The sequence below is a fragment of the Manis pentadactyla genome, chromosome 12, assembly GCF_030020395.1.
Source record: "Manis pentadactyla isolate mManPen7 chromosome 12, mManPen7.hap1, whole genome shotgun sequence".
Lineage (NCBI taxonomy): Eukaryota > Metazoa > Chordata > Mammalia > Pholidota > Manidae > Manis > Manis pentadactyla.
In genome coordinates, this window is record NC_080030.1 from 3,685,896 (window position 1) to 3,713,603 (window position 27,708).

Here is a 27,708-nt window from a genome sequence, read left to right on the forward strand (position 1 = left end):
GTCCCACGTCAAGGTGAGAAACTGCTGGTACTAAGTTGTCCTGTTTTGACTTTCTGTTCACTCGTTACTCATAAAAACGAGACCGCGCTCCGCGCTCCCAAGGCCCTGCCTGCTTCTCAGGCCCCCTCGCACGCTCCCACTGCTGGCTCCCTTTTTCAAAAACACCACCTGTGACTGCATGTCCCTAACATCACAGATTTGGAAATACTTTGTTTTGAGGCAAGTATTTGTTTCTTAAGATCTTAACGTGAACACGCCCTGAAGGCTGACCGTCTGTGCCTTACCTAGCCAAAAAGAAAGAAAAGGTAAAATAAAAAACAAAACAAAATTCGAGCAAAACAAAATCAAATTTAATGGTCTTAAATGCAAAAGTAAAAACAAAAAACACAAAAAAGCAAAAGAAAATTAACAGAACAGAACAACCCAAAATGTCAAGGCAGTTATGAAGAGAACTTTTGAGGGTTAATCTTTAAAACTACAAATCAAAGGTTTTTTTTCTGTTATTAGATAACTGGTAAGTAAGTACTTTTCTGCTGAGTGTTCATACGAAAGCCAAGCTTCAAAACAAAATCTGACTAAAACAGGAGAGAGTCGAGCGCTCACGAGAAGGGATGCGAGAAATACAATGCTCAAATGTTTATGTGTTATTAAAAAATAGAGCTATCTTACGTGTTCGCGGAGACTGGAGAAATGATGGTGAACCAAGTATCCCGATGGGGCACCATGCATGCAACACCTGGGCAGAAAGTCAGGATGTCAGCGTAGACGCGTCTGCAGGTGGGCCTGCAGCTTGGATCTGACTCTGGAATATACTGAGTTCCCCTGAAACTCTTTGGTCCGTTCCCACGGGCGCCTGGGCTTACGAAGCATGTTGGTGTCCCTCCCTGGAGGCCCGGCCCAGCATGTGGTACCCCTCCCTGGTGCTGGCCCACATCAGACAGGCCTGCGGGCACTGCCGGGACCCCTCGGCAGGGCCCAGGGCTGAGTGAGCAGCAGCTGCCAGTGGGACCCTGCTTGGGGAAGCAGTTACCCGTCAACCAAAGCAGAAATCGCCCGAATGTGGAAGGGGCTGGGAAACACACTCAGCTGCTGTCTAACATCTTTAGTTTAAAAACGAAAACTGAAAGGCCACCTGTCTTTCCTTATCCTGCTGCGGAGACCCCGGATGAAACCAGTGTCAGACAGTCTCAGAAGGGAAAGCGTGCTTCAGCTTCACCACCGGCCCGAGGGACTGGTTAGTCAATGCAGTCTGCTTAGATTTCTGTTTAATATATATTTTTAAGGAAATAACTTAAGAAACTTAAAATTGGTCTAACATTGTGGGATTTCAAACATTTGAACATGTCGGTTGCATCCCAGAGTATAAAAACCTTTTCACTTCTCATTTAGACTAAGACAAACACTTGTGAAAATTGGCGCAAAATGAGTTGTACACTAACAAAAAAGTTTCAACTTCTTCACTCTTAATTATCTATTCCGTACAAAAGAAGCACGAGCGAGTTATTTGTGGGACTTGTTGGTTTTGAAGGAAACCTGTAAGATTTTGTCCCCCAGGCGGTAGCCGTTCAGACTGGCGATGGCCATGGCGGCCTCTTCATAGTTTGTCATTGTCACAAAGCCAAAGCCTTTGCACTTGTTGGTGTTGAAGTCGCGAATCACTTTCACATTGGTGACGGCGCCAAAGGGGCCAAACATCTGCCAGAGGATGCCCTCATCGGCGTCCTGGCCGAGGTTGTAGATGAAGATGCACCAGCCCGAGGAGGCGCTGCCCGGCACGCTGACGCCAGAGAGCCCGCTCATGTGGTCTACGCCCATGGGGGAGAACCTAGCGGAGAGAGCACAGCACCCGGGTCAGGCCGCGCCGCTCACCGATGGGTGGTCCTGGCCGAGCGGGGCTCCGAGGGGCCAGGGGCGGCTCCCTGCCGCATGGGCGGCACGCAGCTTGCCTGCACCAGGCTCAAGCCACCGCCACTCCCTTCGGAGCTGCAGCGCGGGACCCCCCATCGTGGGGGATCCTATTTAGTTACCCATGTGCCCCACGTTTTAAATGAGGGAATCTTCTCCGTAGCACCCCCTAGTGCTATCCCCGCGAACCTCCCTGGGGAAACTCCTCACACTCTAGGTCTGGGGGCCCGGGGGGCTGGTCTTGACCCTCCCTCCTGGCGACGTCTGCTCACAGCCCGCCCGTGAGGGGCCACCTTGGGCCATTAGGGAATTCCCTGCCACAGCTCTGAGCATCCCAGGAGGACCGTGCGTGACCCGCAAGCTCACCCAGCTTTACCATTGACGTGGGACCCTTTCCAAGTGACCCTTTAGTTACATCAAAGAGAAGCTTCTACAAGTGTGTGGCCACTGCAATGAGGTTAGAGGAGATGACGAGACAGTTACTGAAGCCACGTGGCCCTCCAGACATCTCACAAAGAAGTCAAGAATATTTGAGCACAACAGGGCATCTGGGAGGCCTCATGGGGCAACTGCGCAGGCACCGCCTGCTCCCAACTGCGATGAGGCTCTGAGCTGTGGGGCCGACCTGGGGTCAGGGGTCAGCAGGAGGCCCCAGGTGCCGTGAGGCGGCCTCGGTCTCGGCAGCCACAAGGGACCCACACCCAGCCTGACCCAAGGGTGACTTCCAGGGAAGGTATGGAGGGGCCGAGACACACTACTGGTCACGGTTTTGAACTCTAGAGGGTATTTTAAGTGGTTTGCACCAGGGTATTGGAGGTGGCGAAATGACTCGGGGGGGCCTGCCAGCGGCCCTGAGTCTGGGGGGACACCGAGGCCACAGCGTCAGTGGACCGCTGCTGGGACAAGGCACCTACGTATCTGTGTGACATTAGGCCGAGCCCGTTTCCAGTGACAACTGGAAAGAGGTCCCAACTTTTAGTCGGTTTTCTCTGCTAACTGGAGTTGGTGTCTTTCACCCTGATCGTCAGGAGCCCTGTCTCCTCTGATGACCCACGGAGAGCGGACTCTTCCCGTAAGGGGGCTCCCTCCCGCCGGCCCCACCCTCTCTCCATCTCCCTTGGTGGTGTCCCTCTGGTTTTCATGACCCCTTTTCCACCTGATCAGCAGTTTTGGCCCCCCAGTGGCCCCTTCTTTCCTATCCCTTGTTACCATGTCCGAAGCCCCCCATCCTCCTTCGACCCTCCCTGGGGGTCCAGTTACTGGGTAACTCACTGATCGCTGCCGTCCACACATACCACCCGATCAGCAGCAATGCGCACTGTCACCTGACTTTCAGAACTGGATTTAGCTTACCTCAGTCCCTTAGCCTTTGTCTTTAAACTAGAAAAGCCAATGAAGGTAGGCCGGCCTTGGAACCAGAGCCGGAGCAAGAGCCCTGGGATCTAGGACTGAAAATAACAACCTGGCGAAACGGCATCTGTGGCACCGGGCAGGGCTCACCCAGCCTCACCGCCTGAAACAAAGACGGCAAGACGCGCCCTCACGCCGCTTCCAGAGGTTCTGGCGATGACCAAGTGGCCCCTGACTGGGACCGTCCCTGTCTGCGGGTCTAGGGCACCGGGTAACCAGTGCTAACCATCTCTGCCCTAGATCTGGCGACTAGAATCATTTCCAACATGGACAGACTACGGAAGGTGGGAAGCTGTTCACCTCCAGGACGGGACTTCTGAAGCGAGGCGTGTAATGTTAAGGTGTCAAAGTGACTCCCCGCAGCAGGCATCTGGGAAAGGTCTGCCTCGGACTGCCGGTCCAACTGCTAAACCTGGTTAGAAACTCCCAGAACAGCCCTTGTGGAAGCACCCCGCGGCTGCATCTCCCCGCTCCCAGGGATGGAACCCTCCTCTCCGGGGTCACCAGACACGCTGCCCCCGGAGGGGCTGGCCAGAGCCGGCACTGTGATTCCGACGGAAGGCAACACCTGGGTGGACATCAACAGCTTCTACACAGAGGCCTTTTGATGCAGGTGGGGACACGGAGCACACGACGACCGGGAAGGCAACATCCAACATGACCCGCCGGTGTGCCCAGCACGGGGCCGCCCAGCCCGCCGGGCGAGGCGGGTGGCCAAGTGCTGCCCTCCGACCCACCTGAATCTCTGCGCCTGGTGATGGACGGGGCCCCCGAACCGCCTGGCCGGCGAGTGGTAGAGCTGGGAGAGCAGCGCCACGTTTTTGTTCTGGTTGGGGTTGGCAGCGAACTTCACTGTGATGGGCTCGGAGGAACCTGGGGGTTTATGACCATTGAAACTGGTAATTGCCTCTTCTGCTTCCGACCGTTTGTCAAACCGGATAAACGCAACCCCTCTGGACAAACCTTTTTAACAAACCAACAAAAACGGAGTTAGGGGGTAAAAAAGGGAAAGATTTTCAAAACTGAAAAGCAAAAGTCAAGTCAGTCAGTCGGCTGTGGTTCAAGCTGGATGCCTGGTGAGTGAGATAAACAAAATTAAAGCTGATATGGAAACAAATGAACAAATCAAACAAACAATGGCTAATAAAAGATTACGGTTTCAGACTTTCTTTCCAGTTGAAGCAACAAGTCCACGGTCTTGGCATCCGGAGCAGACAGAGGCCCCAAGCCTCCTCCTCCTCCTCCTCCGCTGGCATCCTGCCGCGGGCAGGGGTGGCGGGCTCGGAGCCTGGCTGGGCCTGTGCAGCCTGTCGCCTTCCCAGCCGGCCGGCCAGATCCCAGGTGGCTCGGCGCCCAGCTCCTCCCCCGTCCCCAGAGGGCATGGAGCGAGTGAGCCTCATCTGACAGATTCATCCTGCGCCCTCACCTCACACACCTAGATAATCCACATAAGTCCTGGGACCCACTGGGGGCCCCAAATTGCCCCCAAAATCAGGTGAGGCCAGTTGCTCTTCCCATAGAGAACTGCCCAGGCACACCCAGCAGTGTGAACTCCACCCGCAGACCCAGGGCCGGCAGTCCCTGCTGCTGCATGGGAAGGGCCAGGGACCCCGTCGTCCCTGCTGTGACTCGCCCCCTTGGCAGAGCAAGAATTCGGCCAGCCGGGACTAGGCTGCCTTGAGGCCCGGCAAGGGTGTGAGACCTGAGGGGGGATCGGCCACCCTCTCAGGACTGGGCTGAGGCTGCGGGAAGGGAGTGCGGAGCCACCTAAGAGGACTGGCTCTTCTCCTGGTGAGAAAAAATGAGGGGGTCAAGTATGAAGGTCAAAAGGTGGGGGTGGCGACCGCTGAGAGCCGGAGTGATGGTGACATCAGCGGGCAGGAGCTGCAGGTGTGCCCCGGGTGGGCGGCCCCGGCCTACACACTCTCTGCCGCCGCCCGTCACAGGCTGTCCTAAGTGGCATTTCCTTCAGACAAAAGCCTTTTGCAGGCGGTGAATGATGGCCAACAAAGCAGGACAGGCCAGGGCCTCGGCCACACGTCCCCAGTCGGCACCCACATCCCACACCTCTCCTCACCGTTTCCCATAGGGGCCGCTGGCAGCCGCGCAGGGGGCGCAGGGCCAGGGGCCGGCTCCCCAGCTGGCCGTGGCTGCGAAGGGGCACAGACACCCCACGAGTCCTAACACAAGCACCCCCAACTCTCCAGCCGGGACGGCTTCCACGAGCCCCCTGGGAGGCCACACAGCCACCCCCACTTCGGTCCCGTGATTGTTTAAACGTACATTTAAAATCCACAGGTCCAGAGACAGTCACTCGACTAGTGAGACCAGACCTGGCAGTGCGCACGGGGGCCCAGGCGGGCTTCTAGTTTCAGTTCAGAAGAGCACCTGAAAACACGCCCTTGGCAGACACAGTTTTTATTTACTCTCACACAGGAGTGAAGGACACCTGTGGCGGAGGGGCCCTGGGCGCAGACCCAGCTTCAGGCAAACAGGACCGAAAGGTGGGGCTGCCTCCAGGCAGACAGTCCCGCTCCATTTGTAAAGACCTCGCGATAAAGCTGAGAGTGTGCGTCCAAGGGCAGTTTCCCAGGGTGGTTTGGTGAAATGACTTTCAGATGAAAACCGCCCCAGTGAAATGAAGCAAACCCGAGAAAAGGGAATATAAATCCACTAAAGATTTCATCAGTGGGCACTTTGAAAGGTTGCTGTGTGTTTTTTTCCTCCAGTATTTTCTAAGTTAAGAGCACAGAACAATAAATGGTACCATCTCTAGATGGGTAAGCTATCAAGTTCACAATTAAAATGGATACAAAAATTTTTTTAAAAATTCAGTCTATCAGCTCATTAAAGATAGACTTAGTCATCAACTTCTTGATGGAAGACTCAGTCATCAACTTCTTAAGGAAGTTAAGCTTTCTTAAGAGCACAGCGTGTCTGTTTCCTTAATACTCTGGGCACGTATGTGATGGCAAACCCGACATGGGGCCCGCCTGCCACGCTGTCCTCTGCCCCAGCCCGTGGGGTCCCGGCAGAGGAGCCCTTGGTGGAGCAGAGGGAGGGGAGAGAAGCCCGGTCGGTGCCCCCCACGGCTCCCTAATCTCTGCCCTGCCCCAGGACTCTGAAGACAGAGGTGTGGGCCAGGCCCATGTGTGAGAGGTCACAGCAGAGCCCCCGGCCTCACCGGAGAAAAGGAGGCGGAATCCCCTGCAAACGCCTGCAGAGGTGGCCTCCCTGGGATGGCAGGAGCCCCGGGGGAGGACTGAGTGGCAGAGGAGCTGCCCTCAGAGGCGGGAGGCCTACCCCAGAGGGAGCGGGCCCTCTCAGCAGCGCTGGGCTGCACAGAGATGGGAGGCAACGTGAAACACGCAGAGTCTGGGAGAGGAGGGCCACGGAGGCAGAATGCAGGCCGCACCATCACCGGCTCCAGACCCACGTGGCCCACTCAGCTGCTCCCACACGGGGGAGGAATAAATACATGCATTGACCATCCAGCTGGATCATTCGCTTTCATCAGCACTTGGAGGGAAGTAAGGAGGGCTTCAGGGAGCCAGGAATCTATTCCGGGGCAGCCCGGCGGAGCAGAGGGTTATGTCAAGTCAAAGGACCTCCCCACTCAATCGCCCACCCAGAGCAGGGACAGAACGAGGGAGGTGGTGTGGGTGGGAGATCCGTGGCCCTCCAGCACAGTCGGTGTTGAAGCAGGTGTTGGTGCCAGGCCACAGGGAGTATCCCCAGATCCCATGAAATGCCAGGCTTGCAGACCCCACTCCAGAAGCCCCTTCTCCCCAGGCCCCTGGGGGACTGGAGTCTGGACAGCAGGCAGGGCCAAGCTGAGCTCCCACAGCTGGGGCCGGAGAAGGGAGGGCACCTGCCTCAAAGCACATGGTGTGCACCTCGAACCCGGCTGTCATAGGCCAGGAAGGCCTTCCCCACCTGCACTCTGTGGTCTACCCTGCAGCCCCCCAGTGGCACTGCTGGACTCTCGGAAGGGAGGCAACTCAGTGCAGGCCTTCTTGTGACCCCACTGCTGTGACCCCACTGCCCCACATTCAATAGCATGAACCAGGGGGTGGGGAGCACACCGTGTAGGAAGAGCCTGAACCAACCCCGGGCAATCCTGCCGGCTTGCTGAGCTCTGGGACCACACCTTCCCCTCCGGCTCATCAGTAGATTCCCACTCGGGGTGGGAGCAGAACTGAGACCTGGAGCAGTGGTCCCCGCCCCCAACTCCCCCACGTCACGCGTGGGGCCTGGTGGGGACGTCCTGATGCCAGCCTCGAGGCCGGTGGGCCAAGCAGGTGAGCAGGCGAGCAGGCCGCACCATCGGGGCTGGAAGCCGGCCTCAGGCCCACTCGCCTGCCGCCTGGCTGCTTTATGCAAAGCCCAGAACCGAAGCTGCCAATGTCCTGAACCCAGGTGACTGGGGAGGGGCTGGTCCAGGGGCCGGACTGTGCGAGAGGGACTCACTGCCAGCGAGCTCTGAGCTTTAAATATGCTACCCGCCCAGGACATCCAAATCATGGAGCCTAGAGAGCGGCTCCCGGGGCGCCCGGGCAGTGAAAAGCCAGGGCTCTGGACCAGGAGTAAGACTGTCATCCCGCACACTGCCTGCCTGCAACAAGCAGCGAATGGCTGGGCCAGCGGGTGCCTCAGCGAGGGCATCAGGATCTCTTGAAGTTTTCACTATAAAATGCTGAGCAACTACAAGCGCTGCTTTCATGCCACGTTACCTCCCGGCCTCACAAAACAAAAGCCACTGTCTTCTCATTCTGATTCTGTCCTCGTTGGCGCTAACTACTGACACCTAAGATCAGCGATGTGTCTTCCCTAGAAAACCTGGCCCCCGGCCTGGAGGAACACCTCACTGTGTGTCCCTGACGCCCGCCATACCTGTTGTCTGGTCCACAAGGACCCGGGAGTTGATGATTCGCCCGAACCGCGAGAACATGTCCTCCACGTCCTTCTGGGTCATGGTCCTCGGGAGGCCGCTGATGTACAAGTTGGCGTCTTTGATGACCTCGGAGCTCGGGCGAGCATACGACACCTTGAAAACAAAACCGCTTTCTGGAGTTAGGACAGGTGTATGCTAAATTCTGGGGTGAGAAAAAGCCCACTCTGGTGCCCATTCTCGTCACCCAGGCAGCTCGCCCAGGCCAGGTAGTCGGCCAGACACCTGTCACGTTTCTCCCCTGGCCCTCAGTCCCCGACGAGGCGGACATTATTCCTATTTCTCTAAGCCGGGAGATGGACGGCCCACGGCATTCAGCGCAGGGCCGAACCCCAACCCTGCTGCCTGTTCTCTGTCCATGGCTGACCCGGCCCGACTGTGAGCCCCAGGGCGGCGGGCAAGACTTGGGTGCCGTCGGGAGCATGACACCCACCTGCCCACAGGTCGCTCGCCATGGGAGCCCTGGAGTGCCGGGAACCCCGAGAGCAACCCCCGAGCACTCAGCATTAAAGGACCTCTGAGCATCAACACCACCAGGTGGTTCTGAAGAACTGAAGGAAGGCTGGGAGCCACCTCTGCAGAGGCTCAGATGAAATGGCACATGTGCACACACAAGGCTGAAGTGGCCGGCAGCCAGGAGAGGCCCGTGGTACTTTCCCGGGTTGGGCGAGGGCCCTGTGGACCCTGCAGGCCAGAATGGGACCTGTGGGAAGGAGCGGCTGGGACAAGGCCCCTCTGCCCACAGGTGGGGGGTTGGGGGGGGCCTGAAGCACCCCTGAAGGAGCGGACCCGAGACAGGGGGCTGGAGGATGGCGGAGGCGGGGCGCAGGCACAGACCCACGCAGACCCCTCTCTGAGTGGCAAGACCGAGAGGAGGCTGAGACCCTGACGCTGGCACAAACCCCCCCAGGGACAGTGCTGCTGTCTCACTGCAGGGAGCCCGGAGGGGGCAGGAGGGGGCTGGCCACACCCTCACCAGGCCGGGGGAGCAAGGGGGCTGGGAGGACACAGGCTGCCTGAGAGCCGACGCTGCTGGGACACCCCGGGCTGGGGAGGGGCCGCCCCTGTGCTAGCACCCTTCGCGGGGACCTTCTCTGCTGGCAGGCTGAGCGGGCGAGAGTCACTGGCCTGGGTGGCCATCCCCCACCACACGTCTGACGTGGGATGCCTCACTGTGAACAGACAGGAGGCCCCCAGACCCCAGGAGCACCTGGGCCCCAAGGAGAGGCTGTGCCCACGGCCCCCTCAGCCACAGCGGTGAGTGACAGAGTGGCCCGCTTGGGCCGGGTGGGGCACAGCAGCCGGGTGGGCTGGGAATGGATGGGGCAGCAACTGCACCTCCTTACCTTAATAGTCTTTGACTGGAGCCGCAGGCCATTCAGAGTGTTTATCGCTCTCTCTGCGTCCTTTGCTGTCACGTAGTTCACAAAGCCATAGCCCAGACTGTGTCCTGTGTGGGAGAACACGTGTCAGTGAACCAGGTGTGCACGGGCAAGACAGCCAGGCAGGACAGACAGGCCGCGTGCCACTGGGCTCCAGGGGTGAGGTCGGAGCACAGGGGAAGGAAAGCCGGGGGCCACTTGGAGCCTGGTCTTGGCTGCGGCAAGTGCGGTAGGGACCAAGGGCTAGTCTACTGGCAGCTTCTCTGTACGGATGGTCACAGTCTACACTGGCAGCTTCTCTGTTACACTTCTTGGGCAAGCTTGTACACTTTCTTCGTGAACAAATGTTACTTTTGTAAGTAAAGAAAGGGTATTTACAGAGAAGCTGGGTGCTGCCAGTGGCGTCCAGTGGAACCCAGCACCAGAGCAATGACCATCCTGGCTTCCACTTGGTGCCTGGCTGGCTGCTCTGCAGGGCTGCGTGGGGGCCTGCGGCGTCAGTCACAGCCAGCAGAGGCAGACACTTGTGGGTGGGGAGCCCCATGACCACCAGCTGCGTCCAGCCATTTCTCCGCCACCTGGCTGGGCTCTGGCGTCACCCAGTGTTGGTTCCCCCCCCCATCCCCCCCCACCCCCACCCCCTGCTTTCCTGAGCCTGTGACCCAGAAGCTAGGGACGAGGGCCCGCCGGAGCACATGGCAGAGCTGAGAAGGCCCGGCCCAGCCACCAGCCCCGGGCTAAGCTTCCAGGAACCCCTCGGCCATCAGTGGCCACCTAGGGGCATCGTTAGGGATGCAAACACCTGAGTTCTTCCCAACGAAACCCAGGGTCACAGGTGGGGTGCTGCTGCCCCCTCTTTGGAAGGGCTCAGAAGTGGCGGGATACCACGGAAGGACACGGCAAGGTGGGCGTGGGCTGCATGTGCCGTGGTCCCCAAGAGGCCCAGAGGGAAGCAGACGCTGCCGGCAGGGCTGGAAGGAGCCTGGCTCCATCACTGCGCGGGAGGAGCAGGAGGCCCAGACCAGAGCACCCACCACGCCCATGCCTCACCCTCCAATGCCACGCTGGCGGGCAACCACTGTGCCTGGGTGGCCACCGCGGCAAGCACAACAAAAGCGTGTTCTCACCGCCCTCTCCGCGCTCTGCTCCGCCCCTCCTGTTGGAGGAGTGACAGGGGCAGACCAAACACCTGAGGAGGCCTTGAGCCACAGAGAGACCCCACGGCAGCGGCGCCAGCAGGCCAGCTGAACCCAGACCTTCTGCCGATACAGAGCCCGGAGCCCAGTGGAGAGCCTTGTGCGTTTTGCCACTTTCAAGAAAACCTTTATTTTTTAGATGTAAGGAAAAATGACAAAGAGCAGAGTTTCCACATCCCCTGTCATCCCCCCTATTAATGACACTGTGCCCTCGGCCGAGACGCCTGTCACACTGAGGAGCCAGGACATGACCTTCGGGGTGCATGGTGCGCGCGGATCTGCGTGGCCCGAGTCTCCCCGCCGGCCTCCTGCGCCCCGGGACACCTGCCGACCAGCGCGGCGTTCAGACACCACATCCCCTTAGGTCCTCGGGCTGGTGCGGTTTCCAGACTTGCCTTGTTTTCGATGATCTTGCGAGTTTTGAGGAGAACAGGTCAGGATTGTGTAGAATCTCTCCACCTGGGTTATTCTGGTGGTTTCCCTGCAGTTAAGACTGGAAGAGGATGGGCCCTGGGAGGAAGCCCGCGGTGTGAAGGCCCTTTCACCCCCTCACCTGACTCTGCCCCTGTCCCCCGGCCGAGGACTGGGTCTACCAGGTGCGCCGCTGGGAGGTACCCCCAGCCCCCTTCCCAGGCTTAGGCTGCGGGTGGCAGTGTCTCCCGCCAGTGCCTTCAGGGCAGAGCAGCATCATCAGTTATATTTGCAATTCTGCACAGGCCACTTTTCTTTTTAAAGAAGAACAAAGCCTGACCCTGCAGACCCCTATTTCTAACACAACTCCACTGATCTCAGGGGCTCGGCTCCTGAGCCCTGGATGGTGGGGGTCCCGGAGCAGCAGGTCTGGGCGACTGGGCCTCTCTGGCAGGAGACTCAGGCTCACAGCTCAGAGAACCACACTCAGCTCCGGGCAGGAACTTGAGGGCCCTTCGCGGACTAGACCACAGATGTTAAAGCTCAGAATGCGGAAGGCTTGTGGATTCCCACCCAAACGTCAGTCCTGTCGGAATCCCACCCCCAGACACCTGCCCCGGCCACCGCCCGCACCACCCACACGAGGGCCTCCTTCTCCTCCCAAGGCCAGTCCCGGCCCTGGGCTGCCTGTGTCTTTTGCTGCCGGGGCCTCGGGCGCCCTAGCGCTGCTGTGGGGAGCCAGCCGCTGCTGAGGGTGTGTGCAGGCCCTGCTCCTGCATCTCAGGCTGCACCTGGCTCCTCTCGGCACATGGCACATGGGCGCCAGTGGGCCCTGGCCCCAGCTCCAGCCACTGCCCTGTGTGGAAGGCGGCTGCTGACTGCCAGCACCGCCATCACCAAGGCTGCCCGACCCTCAGTGTCACCCTGTGGACAGTTTCAGGATGAGGTCTCTGCTCCCAGCAGCACTGGGCCCTGCTGACCAGCTCAGGGCGCCACCTCCTCCAGGATGCGACGAGCACACCAGGTTTCCTTCCCCACAGCTGACCTGCCTCGGCCCCTGTCTTCTGCCCGTTCCTTTGGATGGTCCCCAAGGTTCTGCCCGTCTCCATCATGCACTCTTGACTCTTGCTAGGGGACCTCCTTGGCAACCCGTGTGCCCATGCCTGTAATGTCACCTCGGAAGTCACACACCCAGACGGCCACTGCCTCCTTCCCTGGGCCTTCCTGTCCAGGTCATTATGTGTCAGGCCCTGTGCCGGGCTGGCTAGGGGCTCTGATGACCATCACAAGGTGGAGAGCTGGTGCCTTAATGAAATTCACGTCCCAGCGGGCAAGTCAGCCAACAGTCAGCAAGAAACCAACGAACAAAGCTGCCGAGCAGGGGCTACAGGGACAACCCCCGCTGCAGTGTGAGGGCTGACAGGATGGGCCGGTGGGTGCGGGGTGGCCAGGAGCACCCCAGAGGAAGCGGTATCTGCTGAAGACCTTGGTGTGGCTGGGGGAAGCACGCAGACAGGAGAGCAAACACCGCGTCTCAGAGGCAGAGATGACTGTGGTGTGTTGCAGGAAGCGACAGGCGGCCGGTGAGCAGCCAGCATTGGCTGCTGGGTCAGCATGGGGTGGGTGGCATAGGAAGACCCAGAGGGAGGACCCGCAGGTGGCTGAGCAGGAGGGAGGGAGCTCCCGAGGGGCGAGCGCCCTGAGGGCCCCGGAGCAGCGCCCTGCCTCCTGCCAGTGCTCCCAGACTGCGCCTCCCAGGTCTGAGGCAGGTGGGCAGGGATCTCTGTGCACCCCATTCCCAGGGCTGGCTGTCCCCGCAGAGCCTGTCCTACCCGCTGCGGTGGCCCTGTGTGCAGCAGAGGGGAGGCAAGTGAGCCACAAAGGGGAGCCCGGCCCCCAGATGGGGCCACAGAAAAGCGCTTGCACTGCGCTGAGAGCCCACCTCCACCTGCGCAGCTGCCAGCCAGTCGCTCTCAACTTCGGCTGATCCATGGAACCACCAGGGCAGCACCGAAAACTATCACCACCCAGGCCACAGCTGGACCGGTGAGATCGGGTGGGGGGCAGGGGGAGCAGTGGGGCAGCTCCAGCGGTTCTTAAAGCTCCCCAACAACTGCAGTGCCAGCCAGGTTGAGGCCGCTGCCAGGAGCCGGTCCCCGGCCCTCCGTCGGACAAGCGCACAGCAGGGGAGGCAAGCGTCTGCGGACGGGCCTTCTTTGCAGTGCGAGGGGGTGGGCAGGGCCGGGGTCTTCCTTTAAGGTCTGTGGACCCTCAAGGGACGACTTCGCCAAAGGAGGGACACTAAGTCTCGGTGTGTGGGTGTGAGTGCATTCATTAGGCAGTAATTAAGAAACAGCAAAGGTCCCCCAAAGAATGAAAAGGGGCAAAGACAAGTAGGGTATTTTATCAAAGAAGAGTACAAACAGCTACAAATCTGTAGAAAGAGAAGAACTTTACTGGGAAGTGAATAACCACCAGGATCAATGTCAGGTTTCACAGCTCACAACGATGAGGGCTCCTGGGTGGGCCGGGAAGAAAGGCGTGTAAATTGCCTCCCCCGAGGGCCAGCTGTTGACATGGGTCACAAGCTTCTATAAGGCCGTGCTCACCTATGGGAAGACTCCACAGCAATAGCGAGCGAGCAAAGATTTGTGCCAGGATATTTATCTCAGCTGGGCTTCTAAATATGGGAAGATGGTTACAGCCGGTTATAAACTCAGAGCCCCCCACAGCAGAACATGGTGCAACCACGATGGGGAGGCAGCTCGGCTCAACAATAAGGAACAATGCTTACAGACACAGGAGGAAGCTTCCCGCACACCTGGGGTGGTGTGAGCCCAACTTTGTAAAATCATACGATCGCTTACAACCATGAACATGGAAAGAAAAGTCTGGAAGGACATGAACCGAAAGCTAACGGTGGTGGGATTGCTGGTCATTTAAACTTTGCTTCCTGCTGGTCTCATGTTAATTTTCTTCTATAAGGAACAAGGGTGATTCATATTGAGAAAAAAAACATGGTCCAGACGGGTTGGGTGTGGAAGGGCATTCCTGCAGAGGGAACAGTATTTGTGAAATCACAAGTGTAGGAGAGCAGCTTAGCCCAGCCCGAGAGGAGGGCGCGTGGGGGCCTCGGGGGCCGGGGAGGACAGCCAGGGGCTGCAGGCTGGACCCCGACCGGAGGTGCGCGGCAGTGAGGCAGAGGCCAAGCGAAGGGGCTGCGGGCTGGGGAAAGGGTGGCTGGCATGACAGTCCAGGAGGGCGAAGGTGGTTGTGGACGATGTGGCCCTGTCTAGGATGGTGGCTCTGTGGGCTGTAGGGCACCTGTACAGAGACCAGGGGCCAGGACAGACGTCAGAGGTCACACTTAGATTTCTGCCTGGGGAGATGAGTGGGCAGTGGTGCCATCTGCCAAGGAGGGCAAGCTGGCAGCAAGAGGACAGCTTGGTGGGGGAAGTCCAGGTCCATGTGGAGAGCTGAAACTGAGGGGCGGAGGTCCGGAGCTTGAGTGGGGGCTTCCCGGGAGAAAGAGAAGTGGCCACGCCCGTGCTGCAGGGCACCTCCGCTCACCCAGGGGCAGCCGAGGAGGCGAGGCTGGGCATGACCCTGAGTTTATGCCCGGGAAGGAGCTGCAGGAGCAGCAGGGTGAGGCCCGGGACGGGGGAAGGCAGGGCACGTAGTTCACAGAAGCCCAGGGAAGAGGAAGCTTCCAGAAGGAAGAGGAGACCATCACCTGACAGCCCTGTGAATAGGAGGAGGACAAGGGCTGGAGTAGGGTTCTCACCCAGGGCTTCCGCACCCCCAGGGACACTTAGTGATGTCTGGGGACATTGTGGGGTGGTCACGACTCAGAAGGTGGCCCTGGCATTGGGTGGGCAGAGGCCGAGATTGCTGCCCCACATCCTACAATGTGCAGGATGGTCCTCCAAAGAATTACCAGCCCCAAATGTCAACCGTGCCCCAGTGGAGAAGCCCTGAGCCAGAGGGAGTCAGGGAATCTTCGCAAGGGTTCTGCTCAAGGAGCAGAGACCACACTGTCTGAATGGCGGCACGGCGGTCCTGCGGCCAAAGGTGGAGGTGGCTGCAGTCACTGCCGAGCAGGAGGCCGCCTTCAGCCAGGCAAGAGGGGCTGTAAGAACAGGCGGGCTGCAGGGACTGCTGGCGGGCATGGGGCTGGCCCGGCTGCAGGCTGAGCTCAGCTAGGCATCTGATTCACCAGGATGCCCATCTGCCCAGACACGGGACCCTGTCTGGGGTAGGCAGCCCGAGCCCAGCCGGCTGGGAAGAGGCAGTCGGACAAACATATCCACTCCTGGGGTCCCACCAGAGCAGTGTAATGAAGACCACAGCCCCGGGGCCAGCCAGCAAAGTCTTCCCACACCAGGGGCAGGAGGAGAAAGCTGGAGAACCGTGTGTTTTCAATAAAGCTACATTCATTCCATTCAAAGAACCAGCAAGACGCCGAGCGGATAGGCAAGCCCAGGCCCACCGCCCCAGGTCTCCCACACATCACGCTTATCTTGCCAAAGAGAAGAGAGTTCATCTCTGAACTGAAGTAATTTCCACATTACACTTTCGCCACCTCCACCTGGCTCTCAAAACCAGTTCTCTCCAGACTGATCATGCCAAACCTAGGTGTTCCTACTAACATAGCTCACATTCCTTTCAAACCCAGACACAGGGGACAAAGATGTTGGGTGCCATGAGGACTCGCGCAGAACCGGACTGCCGTGCTGCGGAGTGTCAATGCGGCGAAAATTCCCTTCCACCGGAGCATAAAAGGAGAAAGGTGAGGCTCGTCAGTAGCACAGGAGACTTTTAAGTCACCTCTGAACAAGGACTTTTATTCAGGATGGTCTCCTGGAGCAGGGCAGAGATAGTAGTTTCTAGAACCTGCTAACACTGTTCAATTTGGATATTATCTACAATTCCCATTCAGAAGTAATTTATTAAGTCACAGACTCCAAATTAGAAGGGTCCTTAAAAGGCTTTAGAGCTCAGTGCCCCCTACGGGTGGGCTCATTCCCTGTGTGGGTCAGCCAGCCTCTAGGGGGTCATCCCGGGGCAATCTGCACGTTACTGGCAAAAGCTGAGCTGCCGAAGTAGGATGATGGGCACGTGGGGTTCAATGTTACTCTAGTTTTGTGTACATTTGATGTAATAAGATGTTACTACATTTCCATAATCAAAGTGCCTTTCTCCTTTTAAATTCTCCCCAGCATCACATGGGGGGCAGGGCAGCTCCCGAAAACAACCCTCCTCCTGGGGAGCAAAGGAAGGAACAAGGGCTTCATGGCACCTGGTTTTCCCATGTTTTCTCCAGGGTCCTCAAAACCCTGCTCTTAGGGAAGGGGGCCCACTCTTTAAGAGGGGTCTTCCAGGGGTCTGCGTCAGGAGGGAAAAGCCACCATCCTCCTTTACGGATGGGGACAGAGGCTTAGAGGTCACACTTGGAAGGAGGGGAGAGGGGGGCTTTCAGCCGGCCATTGGCAGGCCCCCCCTAGAGGGCCCCTCCAAGAGGTGCTCAGTGGGTTTCAGATGTTCAAGTTGTTGGTCTGACAGCAAACAACCCACGCAAAAAAAATCACGGCCCAAACCCAGAAGGGCTGCCTGGGGGACTCGGCACTCTGCGGCAGGCCTGACTCTGCTCGGGGGCCGGGCACACAGGGATGGGCCTGCCCGTGCCTGTCCTGGGCAGGGCGCTGGCCAGCGTCCCTTCCACAGTGGGACCAAGCAGGGCCAGAGTCAGTCTTCGGGCCCCTCCAGCTCTCAGTAGTCTGGCTCTGGTGCCTTACTCCCCACCCCACCCACCCTTCTCTGGGCATGCCTTCCATCTTATGATGCATTTTTCCTCTTTTGGGAACCTATGTCCGATCTTAACACCAGGGTGGTGGCAAAAACGTATGACACAAAATGGAACTTCACAGCCACTGTCTCAAGGCCATGGCTCTTCTGCCCTGAGGGACGCTGTGGAGTCACAGGCAGAGAGGACAGTGCTCAGCAGGACGGCTGCAAGTCCCCCCTTTACAAACATGTCTCAGTTTCTTTACCTGCTACTTTATCCCGAATGAGTTTTGCCGACTCAACTTCACCGATACTGCTGAACAGACTTCGTAATTCATCCTGGGTCATGTTCTGAGGGAGGTAGTTGACAATTAAATTCGTTCTCCCAATATCATCCCTGCAGTCTTCGGCCATGTGGTCTTCATAACCATTAGACATCGTATTTCTTAAAAATCTGCAGAGGGAAGAAAAAAATCAAGTAAGTTCCAAATGCTCATATTGCAGGATATTAAGGCAAAACGGAGGATTGGCACCTAGGATTTTTCTTTTCCACACTTTAAGTTCAGCTTACATGCAGCAAAAACCTACCACGGAGTTTTCCAGCAGCTTTATTAGTAATTGCCTCTAAACTGGAAACAACATGCTCTTCATTAGATAAATGGAAAAACAAAATCATCACCTGCTAGATCCAGAGGGGAGGAATGTAATGTAACCTATGGGCTTAGCCAATATGGATCGGTGTTGGTTCAGGAATTGCAACAAAGTATCACCCTCATGCAAGATGTCAGCCACAGAGGAGACTTTGTGTCGGGAGCTTTCTGTTAACCTAGCCCTGCTCTCAAGAGTATTCAAACAAAACAAAGCACCGCCCAGTTCAATCATCCCCACTTGCTGAGAGGGCTTCCCCAAAACCCACGCCCAATTTCAGAGTCAGGATTCCAGCTCCTGGGAAAAGGGTTTGGGTTGTCTCTCAAGCATCCCCAGGATTTCTGGTTGCTCTCCCTCACCACTACGTGCACCACGGATGGACACCGAGGAGCCCCGCAGCTCAGACGCCCTGTCAGTCCTCCAGCAGGCAGATGGCGATTCTCTGAGTCCCTTTATTCCAGAGGTCAGAGCCGTGAGTAGGAGAGAGGTTAGGATTTCTCTGCCGGGTAGGGGACTTGGTCTTCAGAGCCTGCGGGCTCTGGGAAGCCTTCGGCAGCCTGCGGAAATTTTTACTTTCTGTGACACACAGCAGAGCCCAGGGGCGGCTTCAGGGCCGAGTCACAATCAGTGCAGGACGTCAGGAAGCTCTTCCCGAAGCAGGCCCCACGCTGGGCCTGAGGGAGTCTGGGGAGGCACCGCCCAACTCAGGCATCCCTTGTCCTCCTCTAAACCAGCGGGCGCTCCCCCCAGCAGGGCTGAGACACCGCTGGGAGGAAGCTCTGCTGCAGCCAGCCTGGAGGTGGTGCCCCCGGGTATGCCCAGCTCGGCTTCTAGGCAGTGCCCATGGTCAGAGCGTTCAACCTTCTTTAAAAATAGCCTTGCCGGCAGCTATATAAAGACCTAAGCCCATGAGCACGGCAATTTCCCACCTAGCCCCGAGTCAAGGCTGGGTGGGCCTGGGTGTGCGCTCGCTTTTCCTGCGGGAAGCATCCAGGTTTTTCTCTCCCTTCCCACCTCTGACTTGCTTCAGACCCTTTACAATGTGCGACGCTAGTCCTGTCTCCCTACATTTCTCTTGTTACTTGAAAATGTCCTATGTTCCCTACTCTTTATAAAGTAGGTTAGCATCAAAAGCCATTAAAAAAAAAAGATTGGGAAGTTAGACTTCCTGAGATTAAGAAGGTTCTGTGTGGCAAAAAGCATCACAAACAGTGAGCAGCAGGCTGGGAGCAAATACCTGCCACCTAGTATACTATTTGGGGAGGTGGCTCGCACCCTGGGTGATTCTGCCCCGGGAGCACCCTGGGCGATTCTGCCCCAGGAGCACCCTGGGCAGCGTCTCGGGATATTTTTGGTAGGCACGACTGAGGTGGGGGTGGGCCACTGGCATCTAGCGGGTAGAGGCCAGGGATGCTATTAAACACTCCATGACACACAGGACAAGCCCCACAACCAAGAATTGCCCAGGCCAAAATGCCAATATTACTGAGGTTAATAAGGAAAATGGATTCAGAGCATCTACAGATTAGTAAGAAAAAAAAGACACCACTAATAGAGAAGGGGACCAGGGACACGAGCTGCAGCTAATCCATGCCAGCAACTCAAATGGCTGAGAAGCCATGAAAAGAAGTTCAAGTTCACAAGTAATGATGGAGATGCTACCTTCTATCAGTCACATGAGTACAATCCTGGGTGGGCAAAAATCAGCATAGTTAAAAATAAGAGGGAAAATACCCTCTCACCCGCTGACCCAAGCGTGAGATGGTACAACCCTTTTGGAGAACCACTTGGCAGTGCCTACCAAAATTTTTAACATGAATACCTCCCTCTGACTCAGAACTGTAGAATCTGTTCTACAGAAATAATCCCGTGCAGGGAACTATGTGTGAGGCGAGCACACAACCTCCTGGCTGTATCAGTCATTGGAAACACTAGGATCTAACTACACATTAATAGAGGGCGGATAAGTAAATACCGATGTTCAGTAGGAAGCACAGGACTGCCAGCATTAAAGGTTTAATCATGAAAACCTCCATGAATTTGTTAAACTGTCTGTCCCCACGAGACTAAAGACAGACCATTAGCTCAAAGCAGACAAAAGCCTGAATGAACCGAAGTGCAAGACTTGACTCTGAAAGACCAAAGCACACACTGAAGTTTGCTCAAAATGTGATTCAAACACCTCTCTACATCTCTCTTCTTCCTTCCTCCTTTTTCTCTATCCCTCCCTCTCCCCCACCTTGTTCTGAGCCAGGCAGATATATTCCACCTTCTCCCTCACCCCACTTTCACGGCTGATGGGCTGGGCGGTAATTACCCCATCCTCATTATCCACAGAGGGGTGTCTGCTCTGCCGGTAAGAAGTTACCTTTCTAAAACGGTGGTTTGCAAACCACGGCCTGCATGCCAAATTCGGTCCACCACTTGTTTGTATAAATAAAGTTTTATTGGGACACAGCTAACCTCATTTGTTTATGTGTTGTCTGATGCTGCTTTTGCACTACAGTGACAGAGTTGAGTAGTTGTGACAGAGACCATATGGCCCACAGAGCTGAAAATATTTACCATCTGGCTCTTTACAGAAAAAGTGTGCCAACCTCTGTGCTAAAATATAAAAATTGAAAATTTCTAGGACAAAATCTTTGTGACACTGGGTGAGGCAAAGATGCCTTGGCTACCATGCCAAAAGCCCAAACCATTTAAAACAAATGGATAAAAAGGGTATCACCAAAATTTAAAACTTTTGCTTTGCAAGACAATGCCAGGAAAATTATAATCCATAGACTGAAAGAAAATATTTGCCAATCACATATCTAAAAAAGGACTTGTATCCAGAACAATTGTTTTTAAGAAATATTCAAAACTTAACAGTCTAAGAAAGCAACCTGATTTTAGAAAAGGCAAAGAAATGTACAGCTACTGCACTGAAGAAAACACGTGAAAAGATGCTCAACCTTATTAGTTACTGCAGAAATGCAAAGTAAACCACATCCGAATACCACTGTCCATCTAGAATGCGAATCAAGATATACGCTGCCTATTCAGAATGGTTAAAATAAAAGCAAACAAGAACAGAGACAATAGCAAGCTCCGGTGAGGATGTGGAGAAACCAGAACTGTCACACATTGCTGAGAGAAATGTAAAAATGTCACAGCCACTTTGGAAAACATGGGCAGCTTCTTTTAGTTAAACATACACTTGCCATGTGACCTGAGCAACCCTTCTCCTAGTGACTGTGAAGAAAAACGAAAACCTGTGTTCATACAAAAACCAATACACAAATGTTTATATCTGCTTTATTCATAATTGCCCTCAAACTGTACCCACCCAAATGCCCTTCAAGCCACCAATGGGTAACACCCTGGTACGCCATGCAATGGCGTACTACTCAGCAATGAAAAGGTGCTACTGGTCATGCAACTTGAATGAATCCCAAATACATCTTGCAAAGGGAGAGAAAACAGATGCAGATGCTACATAGCACGTGATTCCGTTCCAGAAAAGGCAAAACCATGGGGACAGACCAGCGGTTGCCAGGGGCAGGGAGCAGAGGAAGGGTCGACCACAGGGGGGGAACTTAGGGAAACAGGCTGTCTCTCGGGTGAGGGAACTTTTCTGCCAGCTCGATCATGGCGGGAGTCACGCAAGTCTATGCATTTGTCAAATCTCAAAGGAGTGTGCCAAAATGAGTGACTTAAAATATAAATTTAAAAAGATTTGCACAGTGACCCTTCTGCTTGGCAGCCCTGTTCTACAGCAACGCCAGCCCCTCCTCACACCCCCCAGCGAGGCTGTGCAGTCCCCTGCAGGCCCAGTCCTCAGTCAACTGGCAATGACTTAAGAGATCAGAGCCCGGGAGCACGGTGTGTCGGTGCTCCAGGCCACTCCACCCCGCTCCCTGGTTCCGGTCCTCTCGCCTTCCCAAATCTGAATTGCTAGCCCCGGGCCGGCCAGCTTCAGTCCCCACGAGCACCAACCACAACTGGGCCTTCACCTCTGCCTGACAATCCAGGCCTCCCAACGCGTGGCCACCTCTCAGCAAGTGCCTCCAACTGGACGTCCTGGAGACGCCAGGTCAGCACGTCCTGCTCCAGCAAGCTGGCCCTGCCTCCACTCCGCCCCTCGCCCTAGCTCCTCCCCAGCACGCTGCAGGCCCTCCCATTTCCAGGCCCTGGCTCTGGCTGCTGCCTCTTCAGGGATCATGTGTCCCTTCCAACACCTCTTCATTTATCTTTACAAAGTCCCCCAGGACACCAGGTGCCTCTGGTTCTCCGTGCCCACACACCACTGGTGTAAACCTTTGTTACCGCATGAACCACTCTGAGTCGTGTAATTATTTGCTTTTCAGCCACATCACTGGCAAGGGCCTTGCGGTTGGCCAAGGCCACATCACTTGTCATCTAAGGGCCGCGCTGGGGATGTGTGGCACAGGCACCCACAGTAGATGAGGGGAACAGACACTTGGGTCTCAGGCTCCTGGGGAATCCTTTGTACCTGGTGCATTCTTTTCTTTTTCTTTTTTCTTTTGGTATCATTAATCTACAATTACATGAGGAACATTATGTTTACTAGACTCCCCCCTTCACCTGGTGCATTCTTTACGTTAAAGTAGGGAGGCCAGAATTTGTACTGACCGTCTATTATACATTCAGGATCTTACTTTCTTATGGTCATTCTGCCCCATCCCACCCCATCCCGTAGAATCAAAGACAACTGCAGAGAGCAAAAGAGAAACTTAGCTGAGCAAAGCGATTCCTGCTGATTTGGAAACATTTCCAGTCACTGGGTAATCACGGAAAAGTCCTGTTCAGATGATCTGAATGTTTTCGGCCCCACTGCACTGTTTCAAACAATCTCAGTTGTCTGTGGGACTTCAGGAATGTTGTTCACACCAGTGATACACCTAGTATATGTATGAACACATAGCTGTATATACATGACATTAAAACGTGCCTAGGTGATACATACTTAAGTAGCAAGACTGCTTTCCACTAGGCATCCCTGAGAATCTGTCTTATCTTACAGTCACAGAGCAGGCTTTCCAAACTACTTGGGCCAGAACAAAACCAGAACAGTCAAATACATTCTCAGGCTCAACCTGACCCTTCACACATCACAGGATGGGGGTTGGAGTACCTTCCAAAAGTCAGACTCGGAGTTCTTCAAGGTAAAAGCCCTGGGAGTGTAAGGTCACCTGGGAAACAAACGCTCAGAGCCAGAAAAACCTGCACACACCACCTGACCCAATTATAACTGCCCCATGGGCAGGCTCAGCGGATGTGGTACACATTCCCTTACTCGCTGCTGCCCACAGCCCACAGTGGGGAGAGCCGCTGGCTGGGGCAGCTCCGGCCAAGTCCCAGCCCTCCAGACCCACCAGGCCAGGAAGCCCAAGGGAGACACACACCAGGCACAGCCAGCTCTGGCCCCATGGAAATGCTCCATGGGTGCAAGGGGATGTGGTCAGCTCCACAGCCCTGCTGCGAGTGCCGGGTTCTTTCTGGCTGGTGGAGGCCGGTCCAGGGCTCTCCAGAACTGCAAGGCCCTCCAGAACAGCAGGAACACCGCGGGCTCTGGAGCCTCACAGACCTGAGCTCCAGCACTGTGGACCAGCTGACAACTGTGGATCCGTCACCTCCCTCCCTGCAGCTTTGGTTTCCTCGTCTGTGAAGGGGGTATGTTTCCACTTTGGCAGCTCCTAGCACAGCTCGATGCTTGGCTCCTGAGGCTTGACCACGCACCTCCAGGTACACAAGGAGCCCTCTGACCTGTTTCCCTTGGGACCCTCGAAATGATGCGTTTCTAATGGACCTGAGTTCCACAGAAGCCACAGTGTATCACAATTGGGTCTTTTCCCTCCAAATCACTCCTCTGCCTTCTGTGTCCCCTTTTCTGTTCATGATGACATCAGTCTTGCAAATGGGACACTCTGGACTCTTCCCTCCGCTGTGAATCTTTCCTCCAGCGAAAATGTCTCTTTGGCGGGTGGCTGGAGCCAGGCACTAGTCTGAGTTCCATTCCAGCCCGCCCTTCCCCCAGTGCACATGGCATGCCAACCACGTGTCAGGCACAGATCAGGGCACTGGGCTTGCAAGATAAAGAAGCAGTCCTTGTCACGATCAAGTTCAGGCTATCAGGCCTCTTCAGTACCAAAAATGCCTCTTGACTGGTCCGTCCATCCTTGACTCTCTCCCAGAAAAGCAACCTTCTGAGACCACCTCTTGACTGTGCCCAGAAGCCTCCCACCACCTGACCCCAACATACTTTTCTAGACTTATTGCCAAGCTCACCTTCTTGACCCTCTGCCTGCCCAAAGCGGTCCCCTCAGATTTCTGGACCTCTCTGTGCTCTCCTCTCTCCTTCACCAGGCCACTGGCTGCACCGGGGACTCCTGCACACACCCGTCTGGGCACAGCCCTCACTGCGGACACCAGCTCTTTCATCAAACTCACCCAGGGAACACCAGACAACCGTTCCAACACCCCCTCAGCACTGTCATCACCCATTTCATCCTTTTGCTACCTGGTCTCATGTGCCTGCATCTTCCTTCCCTACAGAAGGGTGTGCATTCCTCGAGGAGGCAGTGTCTTCCTCATGATGCTGAGTAAGCAGTCACATTTCATGCTTTCAACCTATTAAAGTCTGACTGTCAACTTGACCGACGCACACAGGGGCCTCGGTCAAGTGGGAATGGACAGTGATCCTGTCAGTGAGATCCCCAACACGTGGACATGGCCAGCGCCCCCCAGCACCTTCCCACCTGTCTGTGCCCACACACACACACGCTACTCCTTGGGCGCCTTCTGGCGGACATCTACACTCTAAGCGCCTCCTTCTCCTGCTCTCTGCTCCTCTTAGTGAGCACCATCCTACTGCCACCCAGGCAGAGACCCCGAATCATCCCCTGCCCTTCTCTCTTGCTTGTGTCCCATGTTTAAGAGCCCACTGAGGCCCACATCTTCCCCCACCACCCCACCCCGACCCCTGTCTCAAACCCATCCACTTGCCTTAACACTACTGCCCTGGGTCATATTCACAACTTTTTTCATCTAGAGCAAAGCAATCACCTCCAAACTGGTTCACTGGCCTTCGGCACTACCCCACCCCCAACTTTCCCTCCTGTGTGCGATGTGAAGGTCTGGTCTGCAGGACAGCACTGAGCTCTCCGCACCCTGCACACCACCCACAGGTGTCTTCTTGTCACTATTCATGCCACCTTTCTTGCCCCTGAAGCACTAGACCCAGGGGTTCCCTGAACAAGGAGAGCTCCCACCTGCATGCCTTTGCCAGCACTGTTCCTGCATCCTGCAAAGCCTTTCCCTGCCGTCTGTGCCTGGCCAACTACTCCCCACCCCTCCAGCCTCACCTCCTCCAGGAAGCACTCTGTGATCTCTGCCCACCAAGCCTAGGATCAGTTCCCTTTTCTGTGCTTCCACAGCAGCCAGCGGGGAGCCATCACGGCACTCAGCAGAGTGGGCTCGAATGGTCGCTGCACACGGTGTAATCACCACTACCTCCCCACAGCCGGCACAGGACCTGGGACACAGCAGCAGAGCAAGGAGAGCTGGCTAACGGAGGGAAGCGGGACTCACTTCCCTTCTGTTAAGCTGGTTCCCTACCCACGGCCTCTGGTCGGCCTCACTGCTTCCCTACCGCCATCTAGGGGCGATGGGCAGCAATGGCATGTCTCTCACTGGCCAGCATCAATTTGATTCAATTGAATGGGACGGAGACACAAACGAGTGAACAGTTGATTCCAGCGCAGGAAGAGCGGACATCAGAAGAGGCACCAAATTGGTGAGTGAGCCCTGAGCTGGGCCACGCAGAAGGAGGAAGAGACCTCCAGTTGGAGGAGAACGGCATTCCCATCAGTGGGGGTGACAGAAAGAGAGGGGGGATTGAGGTCTGTATGCAAATGAGAGGGAGGGTTAGAATGTGCAAGACCTGGGGTTCCACACTTCAGCTTTTGAGCCACTGAAGAGGTTAAACAACTAATTTGCTTTTTTTCCGAGCAAAGACTTTTAATTCATCAGGAATGACATGATCAGATGTGCATTTAAGAGAGACAGCTCTCGCTGAAGTGCGGGGAGAGGACAGAGACAGGAGGCAGGGGCTGAAGGGGCGAAAAGCAAGCAGCAGAAACACAAAGGTACTTTCTTAATTCCCCCGTTTTCCACTTACGGCTCCAAGGCCTCAGACTCAACAGGTCCAAACCGAGACTCTGCCTCCTCAAAACAAACACTTCAACATAAACATTATTTATTTCTGCCTTTTGAGATGTTCACGTATCTGAGCCTCTTCATGGGCCTTGAAGTTACAGAATTTTGTAAGCAGATTCAATCACAGCTTTGCCCACAGATGCTCCATGACAAGTGAATGGAATTCCTCTTGGGGTCCCCTGGACCCTTATGATTTTAAGAGTGGTAAAACCCAGTGGTTAAAAGAGTAAGGAGTTTGAGTCAGAGGACCTGAGTTCAAATCCATCCTCAGCCACTTTACTGTGTCAGTCTGGTCCTGAAAAGTGGCCCATCTAAGCCTCATTTCTTTGTGCCTAAAAGGGAAATTATAGCAGCACCTATCTTAAGGGCTGGAGATAGGCAATAGGCGTCTGTGAAGTGTCAAGTACCTAGTAAAGCCTCACTAAATACTAGTGGTTATTTATAACAAGATTTGATTTATTCAGTGCCTACCATGCACATCAGGCTATGCATGAGATGCTAGGAGCTTCCCACACCCTTAAATCTGCACAGCAATATTCTTGCATGTTCCACTTTACAGAAAAGAAAACTGAGGCTCCCACATATGAGTTTATTCAAAGTCTTGGGGGCCTGGATCCCGAGGTGTCAGAGATGGAGCTGGAGGAACTTTTACTGGAAGATCATTCAGTCGCTGAAGACAGTTTTCATCTTTGCAACTGGGAGGCATGGGGAGGCTGCTGATACTCTGGGTACAGGGCACAGATGCTGGTCAACATCCTAAGATGCACAGGACGTCCCACACCAAGAGCGATCGGACCCAAACCGTCAGTAGTCATCAAGCTGAGAAATGAGAAACCCATCTCCAGCCTCTCCCGCCTCCCACTCCAGTACTGACCATCCGCACCCCACTTGAATGCTTTCAGTAAGAGGGGCCCTGTCCCTTGGCGGGCAGGGTATGCACGAGTTCTTCCCCACCTGCCCTGCACACAGTAGGTGTCAGAAACCATTTTAATAGGCCTAGCAGCAGAGGACGCCGGAAAAGGAAGGAAGAGCATCCATCCCCCATTGTTCAATTGCGAGCAGTTTGTGTTTTCAACACACACATTTTACAAATCCAAACGTCCCACGCCCCAAAAGCAGCTTTGTTAGAGATGGCGTTCAAAAAATACACATTCTCCTAGGACCCCCTCCCTACACACTTAAGGGTCTGCACACTTCTCAAAGGACCTGGAATCGGCCGCGGGCCTCTGACAACGACCACAAAAGAATCTGTAGGGTTTCCCGGGCGAACGAGCCCGTGGGCCGTGACCTCTGCGTGCTGGAGGCGCTCAGCCCACTCCTTCGACTCCGGCTTCTCTCTCCCGCCCCCGGATCCCCGGCTTGCAAGACGCCCGGAGCCCGGCCGCCGAGCCCCGCCGCCGGGCGCGTGCCCACGCTGTGTCCCCCTCGCCCGCCCCTCGCGGCAGCCGAGGAATCTGGCCCGGGGCCTGCCGCCGGCGCCCACGCCGGCCGGACCCCGCCGCCTCGCCGCGGCCCGGGCGCGTCCCCTCCCGGCCCGGCGAGGCCTGGGCCTCGGCCGGGGCAGGCCCGTGGGCGCCCGCGGCCCGGCCAGGCGAGCTCAGGCCTGCCGCGGCCTACCCCGTCGGGCGCCGCCGAAGGCCCCCGCCTCACCTGGACGCGGGCGGGCGGGCCCGGGGCTGCTCCGGGGCGGGAGGGCGGCGGCGGCGCGGCGCTAACGGCTCCGCTCGGCCTCGGTAGCGGTGGCAGCGGCAGCGGCGACGGCGACGGCGGCGGCGGCGGCGGCTCCTCCTCAGCGCGCACG

At 56.1% G+C, this 27,708-nt stretch overlaps 1 protein-coding gene across 1 annotated transcript; it reads right to left on the reverse strand.

The window, feature by feature from the left end:
- Window positions 1–328: 328 nt before the first annotated feature.
- Window positions 329–27,693, reverse strand: ELAVL1 (ELAV like RNA binding protein 1). The gene is made up of 6 exons (XM_036890631.2): window positions 27,558–27,693; window positions 17,306–17,493; window positions 9,613–9,716; window positions 8,209–8,362; window positions 4,053–4,278; window positions 329–1,825 (listed from the first exon to the last, which is right to left on the reverse strand). The coding sequence occupies exons 2-6, from the start codon at window positions 17,475–17,477 to the stop codon at window positions 1,501–1,503; spliced, it is 981 nt and encodes a 326-aa protein (XP_036746526.1). The 5' UTR covers window positions 17,478–17,493; window positions 27,558–27,693; the 3' UTR covers window positions 329–1,500.
- Between the last annotated feature and the right edge of the window lie 15 nt (window positions 27,694–27,708).

Bases quoted from the DNA above. Each gene is read 5' to 3' on its own strand.
- ELAVL1 (XM_036890631.2), bottom strand. From the start codon at position 17,477: ATGTCTAATGGTTATGAAGACCACATGGCCGAAGACTGCAGGGATGAT. The intron at 9,717-17,305 runs GTAAAGAAACTG...TCTCCCACACAG, and splicing joins CATTCGGGATAAAGTAGCAG to GACACAGTCTGGGCTATGGC. The intron at 4,279-8,208 runs GTATGGCGGGCG...TTTGTTAAAAAG, and splicing joins CCTTGTGGACCAGACAACAG to GTTTGTCCAGAGGGGTTGCG.